We start from the raw sequence: 16661 nt of genomic DNA on the forward strand, positions 1-16661 counted from the left end.
AAAATATTAACAAATATATTTACAAAGAGAAAAATATTTTAAAAGTTTGTAATAAATAATGAGATAAAATAATTTGAAAAAAAATGATGATAAATAAGAAGTTAGAAAGTAAGGAGAGAAAATTTGAAGAAATAGAAATTGAGAAGAGAGAAATTGATCCAAGAAAAAATGAGAGAGAATGTGATGAGAAAGAAACTGAAGAGAGAGAAGTGAGTAGAAAGAAAGTGATGAGAGAGGAAATGACAAGAGAGAAAAAATTATGAGAGAGAAAATGAGGATATATTAAGTGATGAGAGAGAAAGTGATGTGAGAGAAACTGAAGAGAGAGAAACTAATGAGGGTGAAAATTATGTGACAATAAATGATATTAGATAATAATAAATAAATAAATGATATGAGAAAAAAAAATATAACAGAAAATAATTTTTTGTTGTTCTCAAAATTTTCTGTTTTTTGTAATTTTGTTTTTAAAAATTATTTTATGAAAACAACGCCAAACACCCCAACTTGTTTTCAAAAAACAGTTTTTAGCTTTTAAAAACAAAAAACAGTTTTTAGCTTTTAAAAACAAAAAACAATTTTTTAGTTAAGGTGCCAAACACCCTCTAAGTTTTCTTTTTTGTTTATAAGGTTTAAGAGGATATTTGTGTCATTTTGCATATGTATATTTATAAATAGAGGAGCTATATTTATAGCTTAAAATTATATAGAAATCCCAAACTAAACTAAATGCACCCCATTTCATAAAGTAGAAAATATATTCATTAACAATTACACAACATATATTTACTATATTAGACATTGAGTTGTACACTCCTTGTAGTAAAAATGAAAATAAAATTATATATCTTGTTTATTATAAATTAGGAATTAAAGTTTTTAAATAATATATTTGATTTTTTTAAAACAAAAAAATTATTTAAATAATAAATTTAGAATTTCAATATAATCCCAAATATAAATTTATGAAATATGAAATAATTAAAAAAATACAATAAACTTACTTTTCTATTATCTAATTATTTCTCCAATAACAAAATATCATTGTTGTGTTGTGAACAAATAGATATCTATGAGACCTTCACAAAGATTTAAACATCAAGAAGATCATATCAGAATCTACAAAGTAGCAACACATCATCAATATTTGATTCATCACTAAATATCTAGATACAAAAAAGAGTTGCACTATTCAATAACAAACTCAATCGACATATAATATTTGAGTTATTTGAGTTGCACTATTCGAAGTGTGAGTTATTAAAAAAAAAGGAAAGAAAAAGAGAATAAAAAGACAAATACTTTAGTCAATTGAATTTGAAAGCATGGATTATGAGTAAAATTTTATTGGAGGAGATGGATTTAATTTAACAACTAAGGTTGATAGTTTAATTAAGATTTGTAATATGTGTTGTGCCAATTAAAATTTTATTTTCTGGTATTTTTATTCTCTAATTATAACATATTTTTAATACTTTTAAAAATTATTGTTGCATATGAAATACAAATGTTATTTTATTAATAATATAGTGTTACACAAAATGTTCAATGTGTAAAATTTAGTAATCCCATGTCACTAATTACTTTGTATTCATAATTGTACTATAATATGAAAGATATTTGATGCATAAAAGTTTACTATGTTTAGTATATCACACTTTATACAATTTTTGCGGCAAAAATATCAATATTGTGTTAACTTAACTACTTATCAGGTGATATATATATTTTGAGGGAAATGATGTCCAAAATCAATTGTTACAGGTGAACATAACAAACGAAGACAAGAATCAATCCAAAGACGTTCACCTAAAATACTAGTAATAGAAGTAACAAGTGCATGAGCCACTCTATTCGCAGTATGCGAAATGGATCGACAAGAACCACCACATACAACATTCAACAAGCAAATAACATCTGACACAATCAGATTAAAACTACTACCCTTACAAACCCAACCAATAGCAACACTAGAATCACATTCAGCAAACTAAATTTGAAATCCCAATTGGTATACAACACGTAGCCCATGACGTAACACTAATAACTCAGCCATAAAATCTGAAAAGACCCCTAAAATAGGCACTGACCAAGCCACCCACACCACGCCAGATGAATCATGCACAACACCCCCAACTCCTGTAAATAAATTCCCTCCCATAAATGAATTCCCACTTACAAAATATATTTTATCATCATATTTTAGTTCTTCTTACTCGTCAAAACATTATAAAAAGCTATTTTAATTAATTAAAAACACAAAATATTTTTAGTAAAAATTCATAATCTTGAATCTTCTTCTTTCTTATCATCACCTCTATCATATTTACTTTCATCACATAAAAAAAATCACCACCTTCATTATTATTAGAGGAGTACTAAGAAAATTATATTTCTGTTTTGCACTCTTTTATTTTGTTATTAGCCACATAGATTTCAATAATCATAAATAATATCTTTACAATATAAAATATTGAGCTAATTACTTTATATAAATTTTTGGTCACTCAAAATTTGACATGACTGTTTACTAGAATTTACTTACATATTTATTCAAATTTACATTTCCATAAATAAATAGTAATAATTTAAATTTTAAAAAAGACATAGATGAGGTGATCGTGAGGACACTTCTTATTGTACTAATATTGTTGTTTCTCATTACGGATATGGTGATGACACTAGTCAAATGTTCTTAATAAATTTTGTCTTTAAAAACATAATCACAAAAATTAATTATAATGGTAAAAATTCTAATAATATTAATCATAATTAATAATAATAATAATTCCTAATTTTTGTTTGAAATGTATTGGGATATGAAAGGGAAAGAGATTGTATCGCTATACATTATAGGAGTTGTCACATTCTTCTTGGATTCTTCCTTATTAATGTATTTGACTTTGAATTGCATAAACCGTACCAACTATTCCTTTCCCCTTTCTTTTATCAAAAAATTAAAATAAGAAATTTGTCAAAAAAAATTAAAAATTAAAAATTAAAAATTAAAATAAGAATACAAAAAGTAATTATTAAAACACAACCCAAAAAAGAAAAAAAAGAAAAAAAAATTATGGTCACTGACCACTACTTCTCTTCTATGAGCTTTGCTTTCACACACTGCCATTCATTCTCTGGGAATCTCTTCAGGCTGAACCCTTCTCGGAATCCCATTCCGGCAACCTTGTTGTCTCTCCAAATGGTACCACTCCACATTTTCTTCCTTGCCGTTCTTTTTTTCTTTTTCTTTTTCTTTCTTTCTTACCCATTTACTTGAATCTCTTACTCTGTTGTTTTCTACTCAAGCTCATGTTTTTCTCAGTTGTTTAAGTCCAAGTTGTTTTTTTTGTTGGTTGCAGGACCAGTAATCTAACCATAAAGGAACTTCATTGTCAGTTATGAAGTGAGTTTAAGTTACTTTGCTTTTACCGCTCTGTTTGTTTCTCGGGAAAAAAAGCCTCGAAAAAGTTGCGCAGGCAGAGAAAAAAGGAGAAAACGAAATCTACCCATCTGAGCTTTTCACATGAAGCCTTAAATTTTAGTACTGGTCTCTCTCTCTTCCCTCTTCATATTTTTGCGTGTAAATTCTGGGTTTGGCATCCATTGGTGTTGGTGAAGATAATTCCAGAACTGGGTTCTTTATCTTCTTATTTTATTTGGGTTTGAAAGTTTGTATTTTTCTAAATTCATCAGTGTTTTTCCATATCATTGTACATGTTTTCCAACTTTTTGATCCTGAAAGTGATTGCATTGCCAAACTGTGCCTCAATTGGCTTGAGTTTTGGGTCCCATTTTTTTAGAAAAAATATTTTTCTTTTTAAGTTTCATTCAATACCCACTTTCTCATCAGTCATCCTTGGATAAAAGAGAAAAAAAAAATCTAAATCTCTCTCACTTTACAGCTCATTCACGTCCACCAAGTTTTCTATCGATTTAGGTCGTAGCCTACCGTTTATTCATTCAAAATTCTTGTTCTCACTCGTCAATTTTTTGTAATGGGCCCAGATAATATTAAGCACGAGATAGTTTTGATATGGTCTTGGTGGCATGCTACGCGGGCTTCTTGAATATATCCCTGGAGTTTGACTGTCCCTTTTTCAGGTACGAATTTCTGGGTGCTCAGTTTCATTTTTATGATTATTGTTATTGTAGGACTTTGTGGTGTATACTTTTATCTTCTTTCCTGGTATGTAGAACTTCTCGAAACTTGACATTTAGCACATGTTTTGCCAACTATTGTTGAAATATAGTTCCAAAAGCCTGGATTCATTTCCAGTACTTGCTCAATGCTTGTGTTGAAAAATGTTGAGACTTGTCCAATTTTACATATAATTTCAAGTTCAAAACATTATCTTTGAAATAGAGTATGGTTTTGGAGGTCAGTCATTAACTAACTCCAGTTGTTGTTGCTTTTTTTTTTGGCTTATTCAGATATGTTTGAACCAAATGGGTATCTTCTTAAATGGTCTTTCCTACTGTGTCTCTCTGTTGGGTTTTGGCTGCAGCCTGTTGCTTCAAAGATTCCTTTGGGTTCAACACTTTCTGTGTCTGACAATAAGTTTTGGGTTTCCCCTAATGGAGACTTTTCATTTGGATTTTTTAATGGGTCGGAGCATCCAAACTTGTTCAGGGTTGGGATCCGTTTCAATTCGAAGTCGATTCCAGTTGATCAACGAACTGTAGTTTGGGTTGTGGGAGCTGATATTATGGTTGGTAATAGTTCTTACTTCACTCTCACCAAGGATGGAGAAATGAATTTATTTGATTCCTTGAAGGGGGTTAATGTATGGAACAGCAAAACAAGTCAGCTTCCAATTGCATCGGCTGCTCTTTATGACAATGGCAATTTTGTTCTATTGACTGACAAGGAAGATATAGCTTGGCAAAGTTTTAATTTTCCTTCTGATACACTTCTTCCAGGACAGAACTTTTCTGTTTTGCATACACTTCGAGCTGCGAGTCAGAATCATATGTCCAGTTACTACTCTCTTTTCATGAATGCTTCAGGTCAGTTGCAACTAAGGTGGGATAGTCATTTCGCCTATTGGACAAGTAGAAGTCCTATTGGTTTAAATCTTACAGCTTTCCTCACATCTGATGGGACCCTACAGATCCAAGACCAGAGGCGACGAACTATTTGGTCGGTTTTTGGAGAAGATCATAATGATACAGTTCATTATCGATACCTCAGGCTTGATGTTGATGGTAATCTGCGACTGTATTCGTGGCTAGAAGCTTCACAAACATGGAAACCTGTCTGGCAAGCTGTTGAAGATCAGTGCAATGTTTTTGCCACTTGTGGTTACAATGGCATCTGTGTCTATACAGAAACAGGATTCCCAACTTGTAAATGCCCGTTCAAGCTTTCAAATGAGTCCATCCCAAGGTGTACAATTCCAAGTCGACAACAATGTAGATCTGGGTTGAACTTGTTCAATTACAAGCACACTTTTTTGTACGGAATGTACCAGAATGATGATTTAGTTTCCGGAGTTAGTTTACACCAATGCGAAAGCTTGTGCCTAAAGGATCCGCTTTGTACAGCTGCAACCTTCATGAATGATGGAACTGCTCGATGCTTAATAAAGAGAACTCCATACATTAGCGGCTATGCTGATCCATCTCTGAGTTCAGTATCATTTGCCAAGTCGTGTTCAGATCCAATGGCTGTTAATCCTAATCTTGTGGCAACCTCCTCCCAAGAGACTCCACGAAAACGTTCTAAAGTTTGTATCACTTGTCTAGTTGGAGCCATCTCTGGAACATCTGTTTTATTTGTTGTGGTACAGTTGGCACTTGTTTTCTTTGTATACAGAAGAAGAAGAGCAATGAAGAAAGCTGTTTTAGGATACAGAGGCCCCAACTCAAATGGTTTGGTTGTGTTATCCTTCTCAGAAATTAAGGATCTGACAAAGAACTTTGAGCACCGGATTGGCCCTACAATGTTCAAAGGCTTGCTTCCTAACAAGCAACCAGTTGCAGTCAAAGACATAAAAGCAACCACTGAAGAAAGAAAATACCGAGTTGCTGTTTCGAAGATAGGAAGCATTCATCACAAGAACCTTGTGAAGCTGAAAGGCTACTGTTGCGAGTTAAACCACAGATTTTTGATCTACGAATACGCTGAGAATGGTTCTTTGAGTAAATATATTGAAGATTCTAAACTTTGTAAGAAGTTAACTTGGGGAAAGAGAATTGAGATATGCATGAGTGTGGCAAGGGCTCTTTCTTATTTGCACACAGGCTGCAGGGAGTTTTTAAGCCATGGAAATTTAAAATGCGAAAATGTGGTCTTGGATGAGAAGTTAGAAGCCAAGGTGAGTGAATTTGGGCTTCACAGAGTAGCCAGTGAAACGTCAAGCTCTGGCTTTTCAGCAGAGATGGATGTGGAAGATTTCGGCAAGATGGTATTAACATTGATAAGCGGGTGTAAAGAAAATGAAGGCGTTTCTCACTGGGCTTACAAGGAGTGGATGGAAGGGAATGGTTTAAATGTAGTAGACAAAAGGATCAGTGGTGGGGTTGATTTAGAAATGCTGGACCGTGTGTTTAGAATTGCATTTTGGTGTGTGCAAATAGATGAACGCATGCGACCTTCCATGAGGGAAGTGGTGAAGGTGTTGGAAGGAATACTAAGTGTTGATCCCCCGCCCCCGCCTTTCACTTCTCAGAGGCTACGAGAAGATGAAGAGTCGTCGGATGCAGGTTCTGAACCAGATTCCGGCAGATTTTGAAGTATTCTTTTCAATTTTTGTTAGTAATTTTTCATTTTGGTCTCATTTGCAAGCTGTGAATAGTAGGAACTAATTATAGGATGACAATTTGGCTGATGTTTGTTGCCAAATATTTTTCATTCTAATCCATCAAAATGTGTAGCTATTGTTAAGAGCAAGATCTTGTAATTGGAGATGCTCCTTAATTTAACTCTTCAGTTTAGTTTGTTTTCTTTTGTCAAGAAAAAGTCCTCTCACCCATTCTGATTAAATTATCTAATTAGTTATTCCCAACGTAATTCTTGAGCCGTCTTGACTTGACTTGGAAAAACAGCATTTGTGGACATTTGTTTGACTACGAAAGTTTCACAAAAATACTAAAATTATGGCCTTGTATTTCTTTTAAAAAGTGTAAAACACACCCAACTTCGAGAATTTTATAATTTCTGCAGTATAATTACATCTATAAAGGATTTTGAACTTTTATTAAGGAAGCAAACTTTAATTACAAATATACCAAACATCATATTCTCAAAACCCAACTTTTTTTCTTTCCAAAATTTCCTCTCACACATACACGCATGCAACAACGTTTTTGCTTAGTATTGAGCACCACTTGTGCTGAATACCTAATGCTAATAAGCATGTTCTTTAATCCTTGTCAGTATTACAGTGCTAATAAGCATTTCCTGGCCTATATACAATTAACAGCACTAATAAGCGTGTTCTGACCTACATATCCATACAACAATGCTAATAAGTAGTTCATTTGCATTCACAAGCAATAACAATTCTAATAAGCATTTCTTTATCATTCATGCAATAGTCAAGGGCAAGGCCCTATAAGAATATCTCATGCTCCTTAATAAGGCATGCAGATAAGGCGTATACATTTTTTTTAAACAGTTAAACACTTAATCACATAAGTAGTTACCAAACCTTGAGTCGAGCTTGTCTTTAGTGGTGAGTGTACATGCTTGGCCACTCTTCAGGAATCCTTAAACCTTGGCGCTTTGATACTAAGTTGTAACGTCCTCCTAATACAGGACTGTTACACTATGTACTTTAAATAGTGTCAGACTTGCTAATCAAGTCATTTGGTTATAAATGTGTAACTAAGGTTAATGTCTAAGGTTAGGGTTAACAATTTTGGTCAAATGACGTTGACTTTTCATTTAAATATTTAGTACATACATGAGATTCCAAAATAATATAAACAAATATTTAAAAGGTTATATATAAATAAAAAGTTACAACCAGCCAACCTAAGCGGAAACTAAGGGACACAACCCTAGTTCCTCTGATATATCATCGGCCATGGTGGATGAGCAGTCGCAAATGTACACGCCGACACCGAAGCTCTCCAACTCATGGTTGGTCCAGCTTTCCTTTCCCCTTACCTGCACAACATAGCACCCGTGAGCCAAGGCTAGAAAACTATAAACAAGTGCATGAACCATAAATACAGATTCCAGATGCATATCTAGCATGCCCAACAGTAATAACTTACTCATGCATGAATACAATTACAAAATAAATGATCATAGGATCATTCTGTGGCCTGCTGCCCTAAATAGATGACCATAGAATCAATCAGGGGCCCTATGATCTAGCTATGTGACCATAGAGTCAACTGGGGCCCTTGCCTTTAGCTCTGAGTAACTAGCCATAGAGCTAGCCTAGTGCTTTGTTTTCCAACGGCCATAGGGTTGGCCAACGTAATAGTACGTCCCTGATTAGGCCTAAGCCTCTTGACCAGCGCACTATTGCCGCTCTTGACTAATAAGTCAATGCCTTAATAAGATATTCAGATACAGATACAAATAAGCATACTTCAATATAAGTATGCATACATATGAATCATACATTTTAGCCAATTAAATACATTCATAGTAATAACCATGTTCCTTAACGGGGTCTAGTCCTAACTACGCAGACAATGCAATAAATCATTAATTAATTATCCACACATAGCATTCAAGCATGCTTAATCAACGAGCACAAACATAACCTTAATCACATTCATTTTTAGGAGCCTGAGACCTATTCATAGTTACATTTAACAACCGGGCAAAGCCCTAATCACATGTATCACGTATTGGGTACAGTTTTCTTACCTCAGGTCTGAGTGCAATGTATATTAAGAACAACCCTTGAGCTCGATCCCAGTTCCGAGCCCCTAACGATAACCTAGTCACAACCATAATATAGAATCCCTTCAATAACGAGTGAATAAGGGCTTCCGGACTGAGTCCTAAGCCTTTGAAACGTCGAATTCTACTAAGCCGGGTACTAGGATCGATCCCGAGCCCTTAGGTTTTAGTTCTCGCACTCAAATCCTTCCCGGGGCTCAAAAGCCCTTCAAGCGCCGCAACTTAAATCAAAAGAACTGCAACCCGCCCCAAATCAGAGAGCCTAAGAGCTCTCCTCTGGACCACACGCATCGCGACACGCCCCTACTTGTGCTGCGACTCAAATGGAGGTTTGGCACCTCCTTCTCCATGCGTTCATGAGAACTGCGTCATCAAGAACTGTGTCATCGCGGCTCAAAATGAAAACCCATAATTTTCCCCGTTTTCTTCATGCCAAATCCCACCAAAAACCTATCCAAACACAGCTAAATCCCAAAAGTAAGGTTCCCAATCAACTCAGCACCCAAAACACACTAAACGCAAGCTTAAACTTGGCCAAAACCTCATCAATTCTCTAAATTCAGATTGAGCTTCTAAGACTCTAAAACTCAGCTAAAACCAGGGAAACCACAGAGATTTAGGGCTAGAAATTGTTATCTTTGTTGCCCCAATCGATGCTAAGCTTTTCCCCAAGCAATCCTAAGCCTAAGCTAGCCTTAATTCCTCCTAAATAGCAAGAATTCTCAAGGAAATTGAGAGAGTGTGTGTGAACGAGAGAGAGAGAGAGAGAGCCGAGAGAGAGTTGAACGTGTTTTTATGTTTATGTGAGGTTACTTAGAGTTCAAGTAACTCTAAGTAAATCTTGAGGGTAAAATGGTCAAAATCCCCAGAACTTTCTCCTAATCTCACTAGCTCTGAATATATCATCAAAAATTTATTCCCATTACCTAATATCCTTATAATGCACTAAATACCCAAAATAACCTTTGACTTACCCCAAGTTGAGTATTTGGTTCCGTTATGATTTTTCCGCTAACTTGCTCCCTAGGATCGCCTCGTGCCGAGTAGCCCAAATATATCTACATAATAATGTGGTTTCACACATATATCACATATACTTCAAATATACCTGTAACGGGCCAAATTACGAAAATCACCAAAATAAGAAACATGTCTACGTGCATATTTATTACACATACACATACATATCTAGTCATATTATAATATAACTCACATATTCATATAATGATACACATATATATCACATAAACACATATTTCATAATTAAATCACATAATTTCCATAATTTGCCATCCTGACTTCCTAATTAAGGTCATAAGTCTTATTAGGTAATTTGGGAAGTTACAAGAGTAATTTGAGAAATTTCTAAAATGAGTGTGTAGTCAAAGTGACTGTATGAAAGCTTGTTCCCCCAAAACTGACTTGGGGGCTGGTATTTAGAGGCCTTGCTATTCCTGCTTCCCACTTGTTGAATTGGAATCAGAAAAGTCACTTCTCCTGGGTCCTTAACTGCTGGTGGCTGAGAATGGTTACCCTTTCTACGAACTTGGTCCCATTAATATTACATGTTCATTAGTCGGCCTAAGAATGTAATGATGGGCTGAGGTCCTTAGCATTGGGCCCTTGAATATGAGTCTTGTGGCCCAATTAGAGAAATGCACTTGGTGGTCACTTCTTGGTCCAAGTCCATTGAAAATGGCCTGTAGTCTTGTGCGCAAGTGGATTTGCAGCTTTAGGTATGAGCTCAAATGGTTTCGAGTGGAAGAGTACAAGTAACAATACGAAACTACTAGATTTTTCATGCTATACTAACTTTCTTTTATAGGTAAGACATTTAGATTGGTTTCCAAGTTGCATAAGTAGGTAATAATAACATAGCGGAATACCATGTACGCAACGAAATAAAATATTAGCTTTAGATTAGATTAAAAGCATTGTATAATGAAACATAGTGATAATAATATATTTGTTATACTAATGGGTTTCAACCTAACCAAGAAGTCTTCCTTTATACTAGGGACTGCATTATTATTTGACTTTGTCATTCGATTATATGCTTACTTGATCAACATCTTCTCCTCAAGTTTTCGAAATTTTTTGAAGCAGTAGAAGTCTTATCACTAGACATATTACTTTCATTCTTTTTGTGCGAGTTATGGAGCTCCTACTATATTGTGATAAAGATCTTTTTACACCATAAAAGAAAAGAGCAACAATTGTTGCGAAAATTAAGGCTACGCAAGTATACGTAATCGTTTTTGTAGTTTATTTCAGTAAGACCGATATCGTTCTCACGGAGACTGATTTATCAATTACCAAATAATTAATTTTTAGTTTCTATTTGACTAATGAAAACTAGATTTGTGAATTTTTAAAACAAAAAAACAAAATAAATAAAAATTGCAGAAATCAAATAATAACAAAAACACAAGGATTAAATTCACTATAAAATAATTAGGAATCCTAATCTTCTCTACTATCCACTCTATTATTTTTTAATTCAATTACTACTGAAATTCTTCTCACTGAAATGATAGGCATGCAAAAGTATTAACTATTCGAGTTAAGAAATAGAAAACTCGTCCTAATGTGAATTCCCTATATTTCTATGGTCAATTCAAACAATAGGAAGCAATGAATACAACCATAAATCACATAAACCAATTTGATACTCTCGTTCAAAATTGAAATCTATGTCTATTCAATTTTAGCATATTCAAATCTCACTTTTCAGATTTTGATTCAAATTCATAATTCATATGTAAAAGGTGGTCAATCAATTACATACACAATAAACACAAACTGAATAGATTTCAGATGAAGAAGAAATAGATAAATGCATTAAACCATAATAGAGTTTCAAGAGAGTCAATTAGAAAACCTAAACAGAAATTTAGTTCAGGTTTATCATTAAGAAATCCATAAACATGACATTAACATAAACTAAAACTAAAAAGAAAAGAAAAGAAAAGAACTCTAGATGATCAATCCAATCTTCATCCAAAGCCTCCTCAGCCTCTTCTCCCAGTCCAGATATCAAAAAGTGCCTCCTTCCCTCTCATTTATCGTCATTTAAACCTAATTAGTGTTTTGTTAAACATGAAATGACTAAAACGCCCTTAATTAAAAATCTGCGTTTTTCTCATTTGTAGACATATCCTGCAGTTGCAGGATGTCATTCCTGCACTTGCAGGATGTCATTCCTGCGGTCGCAGGAATGCTCTAGAAATGCAAAAACTTCTCTGGAGTTGCGGCCGCAAGACACACTTCCTGCAGTCGCAGGAAGTGCTCCGAAACACCGTTTTCCACCAATTTTTGTCATTTTGCCGATTTTTCCACCATGTTTCCACACCTAAGTCACCTAAGCCCTTCGACACTTGAAAACATACAAAAATAAACGTAAAATAGAACAAAACAAAACAAACACCTAATATTTTTCCTAAAAAAACACATAGATAAATGAGTCTAAAACTCATTTATCAAACTTCCCCAAACTTAACCGTTGCTCGCCCTCGAGCAAAGAAAACAAAACTTAAGAAAAACTAAACAAACAGGTACAAACACTAAACAAATGAATTAAGGTAGCCACAATTTTTTTAAAGCCTCAAAATTAATGAATGACAAGCATATATAATTTTCGAAAAATAACCGACAAGTAATCCAGATTTTCAATCCAACCACTTCTTCAACTTACCTTAACCCATTGATCATTTTTGTCTACTCAATCATGAACAGTAAATAAATCATATTTAAAATAATTTACACATGCTGAACTCTCACCATCAATCCATCAAATCCCAAATTTCCATATGCTTGCTAACTTATTATTCTCCACTAATATAAATCAATGCATGTTCAAAAATCAAAAGGTCTTTTAAAGCTTGTATTGAGAGGCTTAGGTAACGGTAGATAAAATAGTCATTTAGGCTCATATATACCATAAGCACATAATCCAAACAACCCAAACCTGATATCCACATTGTAATCCAAACACCCCTAAATTTCCCTTTATTTTCCAAGATTGAGAAGAATTCACACTAATTGTATTTTTTTTTCTCGGATTTTTTTTTTTTTTCTTAAACTACACTTCCCCAAACTCATGTTTTTCAATGTGAACAAACATAAGAAGTGTAATTTATTTTCAATGTTTTTTTTTCTGAATTTTCCTCTCAATCTTTCCTTTTATTTTTCTATTGTCACAACCAAATCAAACAATAACACCCATTACACTTCAATCCCCATTTATATGTTTATATGCTCATGGTATAGATCAAGGGAATGCAAAGTTTATAATGAAGTGTTCAATTACGCTCAACATAAGTGGTTAACAATAAAAAGTTATACTTTTAGGCTCGAAAAAGGGCAACTAAGGATAAATTAATCAAGGATGGCTTGAAAGGCTCAAACGTTCCAAAAAAAAATCGCCTAAATCATTTTCCTAAACAAGCATTGTCTATGATTTCGCCTCAAATAGTAAGCAAGCAAGTTCTAGAATTTGTTCATACATTCTTTCCACATTCAAAATTCAGCAAGTGTAAATACATCTAAATGTAAAAATTTACCAATCATGATCAAATATTCAGTTTTACAATGAATTAAAGTAATCCAAAGAAGTGGTCAAACCAAGCACACAGATTTTTTTTACAATCAAGCATATTTTTCTCGAATTATATTACAAGTCATTCACGTATTCTCATCGGCTAATCATTGTTATCTTGATTCGACAGACTCTCTAGATACCCTAACACAAAACACAATTAACAAAAAAAAAAAAAAAAAACCAAACATAATTTAACAAAACACAAAACACCAAATGAAACAGCCACTTGACTCAACTAACTTAACACAAATAAGAAAATCCCCCTTCCCCAAACTTATCAAAAACATTGTCCCCAATGTTTAAATAAAAGCTAAGGAAAGGAAACTTACCTGACTCGACTCACGATGAAGGACCGGCCTCGTCATCCCCCTCAGGTGGAGGATACGCAAAATTGGGTGGTTGTGGATATGGTGGGAATCCACTAGTGTCAATGCCAAAATGAGTGGTGAAGGCTTGGTTGTAGGCATATTGGTTATGTGCGTTTTTTTCGATTTTGTTTTTCATCATTTTTCGATTTTTTTTCACGTATTTCACAATTTCATAATCAACAATATTTACAAGAAAATTAAAATTAAACAAAAACTAACTAAAAAAAATAAAAATTGTCTCAACTAAAATAGCTTAAAAACTTAACGAACTTAAATAAATTTAAATGAACTTGGGATGCCTCCCAATGGCGCTGTCGTTAATGTCATTTAGTCGGATGCTGAACTCTCTACACCTTCAACTTGGGTCAAGTCCACCCCTTACATCCTTGAGAGCCATCGTGTCATACGAGGAGAATTCCCTTCTACTGTTGAGAATATTTAAATTATCCCTAATGTCATCGAAACCTTCAAACTTGCCACACAATAATCTTTTCATACGACGTCGAACTGTTCGAAATCGTTCTTTGGTCTTCTTCTTCTTTTTACCAATTGATTCTTGACTATCATTCACCACATCAACTCTACAACAGGTAGGAATTTCAGTTGCTGCAAAAACATTAAAACTTATTTCCTCATTTTGGACTCGCAACCTTAACTCCCCCTTTTGTACGTCGATTAAAGCTCGTCATATGGCTAAGAATGGTCTTCCAAGAATGATTGGGACGTTGGCATCCTCCTCCATATCAAGTACAATGAAGTCTGCTGGGAAGATGAACTTGTCCACTTTTACCAAAACATCTTCAATAATACCCCGAGGATGTGCTATTGATCTGTCTGCCAACTGAAGAGTCACTATTGTAGGTCTTGCTTCCCCAAGCTTCAATCTTCTTAACACAGAAAGCGGCATTAGATTAAGTCTCGCCCCTAAATCACATAGAGAATTCATACTCTCAAAATTCCCAATAGTGCAGGGTATTGTGAAACTCCCAGGATCTCTCAGTTTCTGAGGAAGCTTCCTTTGCAGAATGGCACTGCACTCTTCAGTGAGCGCCACCGTATCATAATCCTCCATCTTCCTCTTCTTGGACAGAATATCCTTCATGAATTTCACATAACTCGGCATTTTCTCCAAAGCCTCAGCAAATGGGATGTTAATGTGAAGCTTTTTAAACACCTCAAGAAACTTTGAGAATTGTTTGTCAAGAGAATTCTTCCGGAGTCGTTGTGGATACGGGATTTTGACTTTAGAATCAATAACTACCGGTTGAATCTTCTCTTAGGTTGTAAGATCTTCAGTAACCTTTTTCTCCACTTGGGACTCAACTTTTTCATAACTCTCCTCTTCTTCTGCCTTTTTTTCTTGAGTCCCTTTTAGAGAAGGACCCTCAATTTCTTTCCCGCTCCTCAGAGTGATAGCTTGGCATTGCTTCTTAGGATTTACCACAGTATTGCTAGGCAAATTCCCTTGAGGCCTAGTATTCAACATATTGGCCAACTGCCCCACTTGCATCTCCAAATTTCTGATGGCGGATCTAGTCTCAGTCATAAACTGAGTTTGAGTGTTGGTGAGGGTCACGAGGGCAGCATGCAATTCACTAGGCTGTTCTGTAAGATCTGGTAGCCTAGGTTGCTGAGAGGCTGATGCTTGTGGTGGAGTTTGAGTCATAGGCTGCTGATACTGTGGTTGAAATGGTTGCTGTTGGTCCTGATTATTTCTCCAAGAAAAATAAGGATGGTTTCTCCACCCTGGATTATACGAGTTAGAGTAGGGGTTATTGTAGGGCCCTTGAAAACTACCCACTGCCTGAACTTGAGCTTGATCTAATGGAACATTGTTGGGATCTAAAACAGCTTGGCACTGGTCAAAAGGATGAGACCCCCCACACAATTCACACATTACTTGGGCTTGCACAACCTAGGCAGACATGGTATTTTGTTGCAACTGCTTAGTTAGAGACGCAACTTGAGCAGTTAAGGCTGTGATTGCATCTAATTCGTGAACCCCTGCAACCTTTTTATTATCACCCGCTTGTTCACTTGGCCATTGGTAATTATTAGTGGCCATTTCCTCTAAGAGTTCATAAGCTTCATTAGCACTTTTGCTCATAAACGCTCCTCCCGCTGCTGCATCAATGATTGTGCGAGTGGTACCGCACAAACCATTGTAAAAGTTGTGGACCAACATCCACTTCTCAATACCGTGGTGGGGACATTTTCTGATTAAGTCCTTGAACCTCTCCCAAGCATCATACAAGGATTCCCCCTCAAATTGAGAAAAGTTATTGATCTCCCCTCTCAGTTTAGCAGCCTTAGCAGGTGGAAAGAACTTCGCTAAAAACTTCTAAGCTAGAGCATCCCAAGTGGTGATAGTATTGGCCTCAAGTGAATTCAGCCAACTTTTCGCTCGCTCCCGTAGTGAGAATGAGAACAAACGCAATCTAATGGCATCATCACTCACCCCATTCATCTTGAAAGTAGCACACAACTCCAGGAAATTGGCTATGTGCATATTGGGGTCTTCAGTGGGGAGGCCACTAAATTGAACAACAGTCTGGACCATCTGCAATATAGCAGGCTTGATCTCAAAATTATTTGCCTCTACTGCTGGAGGATGGATGCATGAGTGTACCCCTGTAACAGTAGGAAGTACATAGTCCCGTAGGGCTCTTGGACGGGCAGGATTATGATTTTGTGGTGCTCCCCTGCTCATGTTTTCCACACTGTTGTTATTAATATCTGCTGTAACAACAATGGAACTTTCAGCCCTCTTATTTTTTCTGTTACGCTTGCACTCTTTCTCGATCTCAAGATTAATTGGAATTGGACT

General features: G+C 35.2%; 1 protein-coding gene and 1 non-coding gene across 4 annotated transcripts; both read left to right on the forward strand.

Annotated features, from left to right (window-relative positions):
* Positions 1 to 3045: 3045 nt before the first annotated feature.
* LOC133831403 (G-type lectin S-receptor-like serine/threonine-protein kinase SD3-1) lies at positions 3046 to 6943 on the forward strand. Of its 3 annotated transcripts, none has more exons than XM_062261676.1 (4): positions 3046 to 3202; positions 3360 to 3547; positions 4006 to 4101; positions 4432 to 6943. In XM_062261676.1, exon 4 carries the CDS (start codon positions 4434 to 4436, stop codon positions 6732 to 6734), a length of 2301 nt encoding a protein of 766 aa, XP_062117660.1. In that variant the 5' UTR covers positions 3046 to 3202; positions 3360 to 3547; positions 4006 to 4101; positions 4432 to 4433; the 3' UTR covers positions 6735 to 6943. The 3 variants fall into 3 exon arrangements, with proteins under 3 accessions (XP_062117660.1, XP_062117662.1, XP_062117661.1); XM_062261678.1 differs by having other exon boundaries at positions 3360 to 3541; XM_062261677.1 differs by having other exon boundaries at positions 3360 to 4101.
* Positions 6944 to 16029: 9086 nt separating this feature from the next.
* Positions 16030 to 16136, forward strand: LOC133833379 (small nucleolar RNA R71). The gene has a single exon (XR_009892760.1). It is a non-coding gene; the product is annotated as a small nucleolar RNA R71 (small nucleolar RNA).
* Positions 16137 to 16661: the final 525 nt, after the last annotated feature.

The sequence above is a fragment of the Humulus lupulus genome, chromosome 4 (assembly GCF_963169125.1).
Source record: "Humulus lupulus chromosome 4, drHumLupu1.1, whole genome shotgun sequence".
Taxonomy (NCBI): Eukaryota; Viridiplantae; Streptophyta; class Magnoliopsida; order Rosales; family Cannabaceae; genus Humulus; species Humulus lupulus.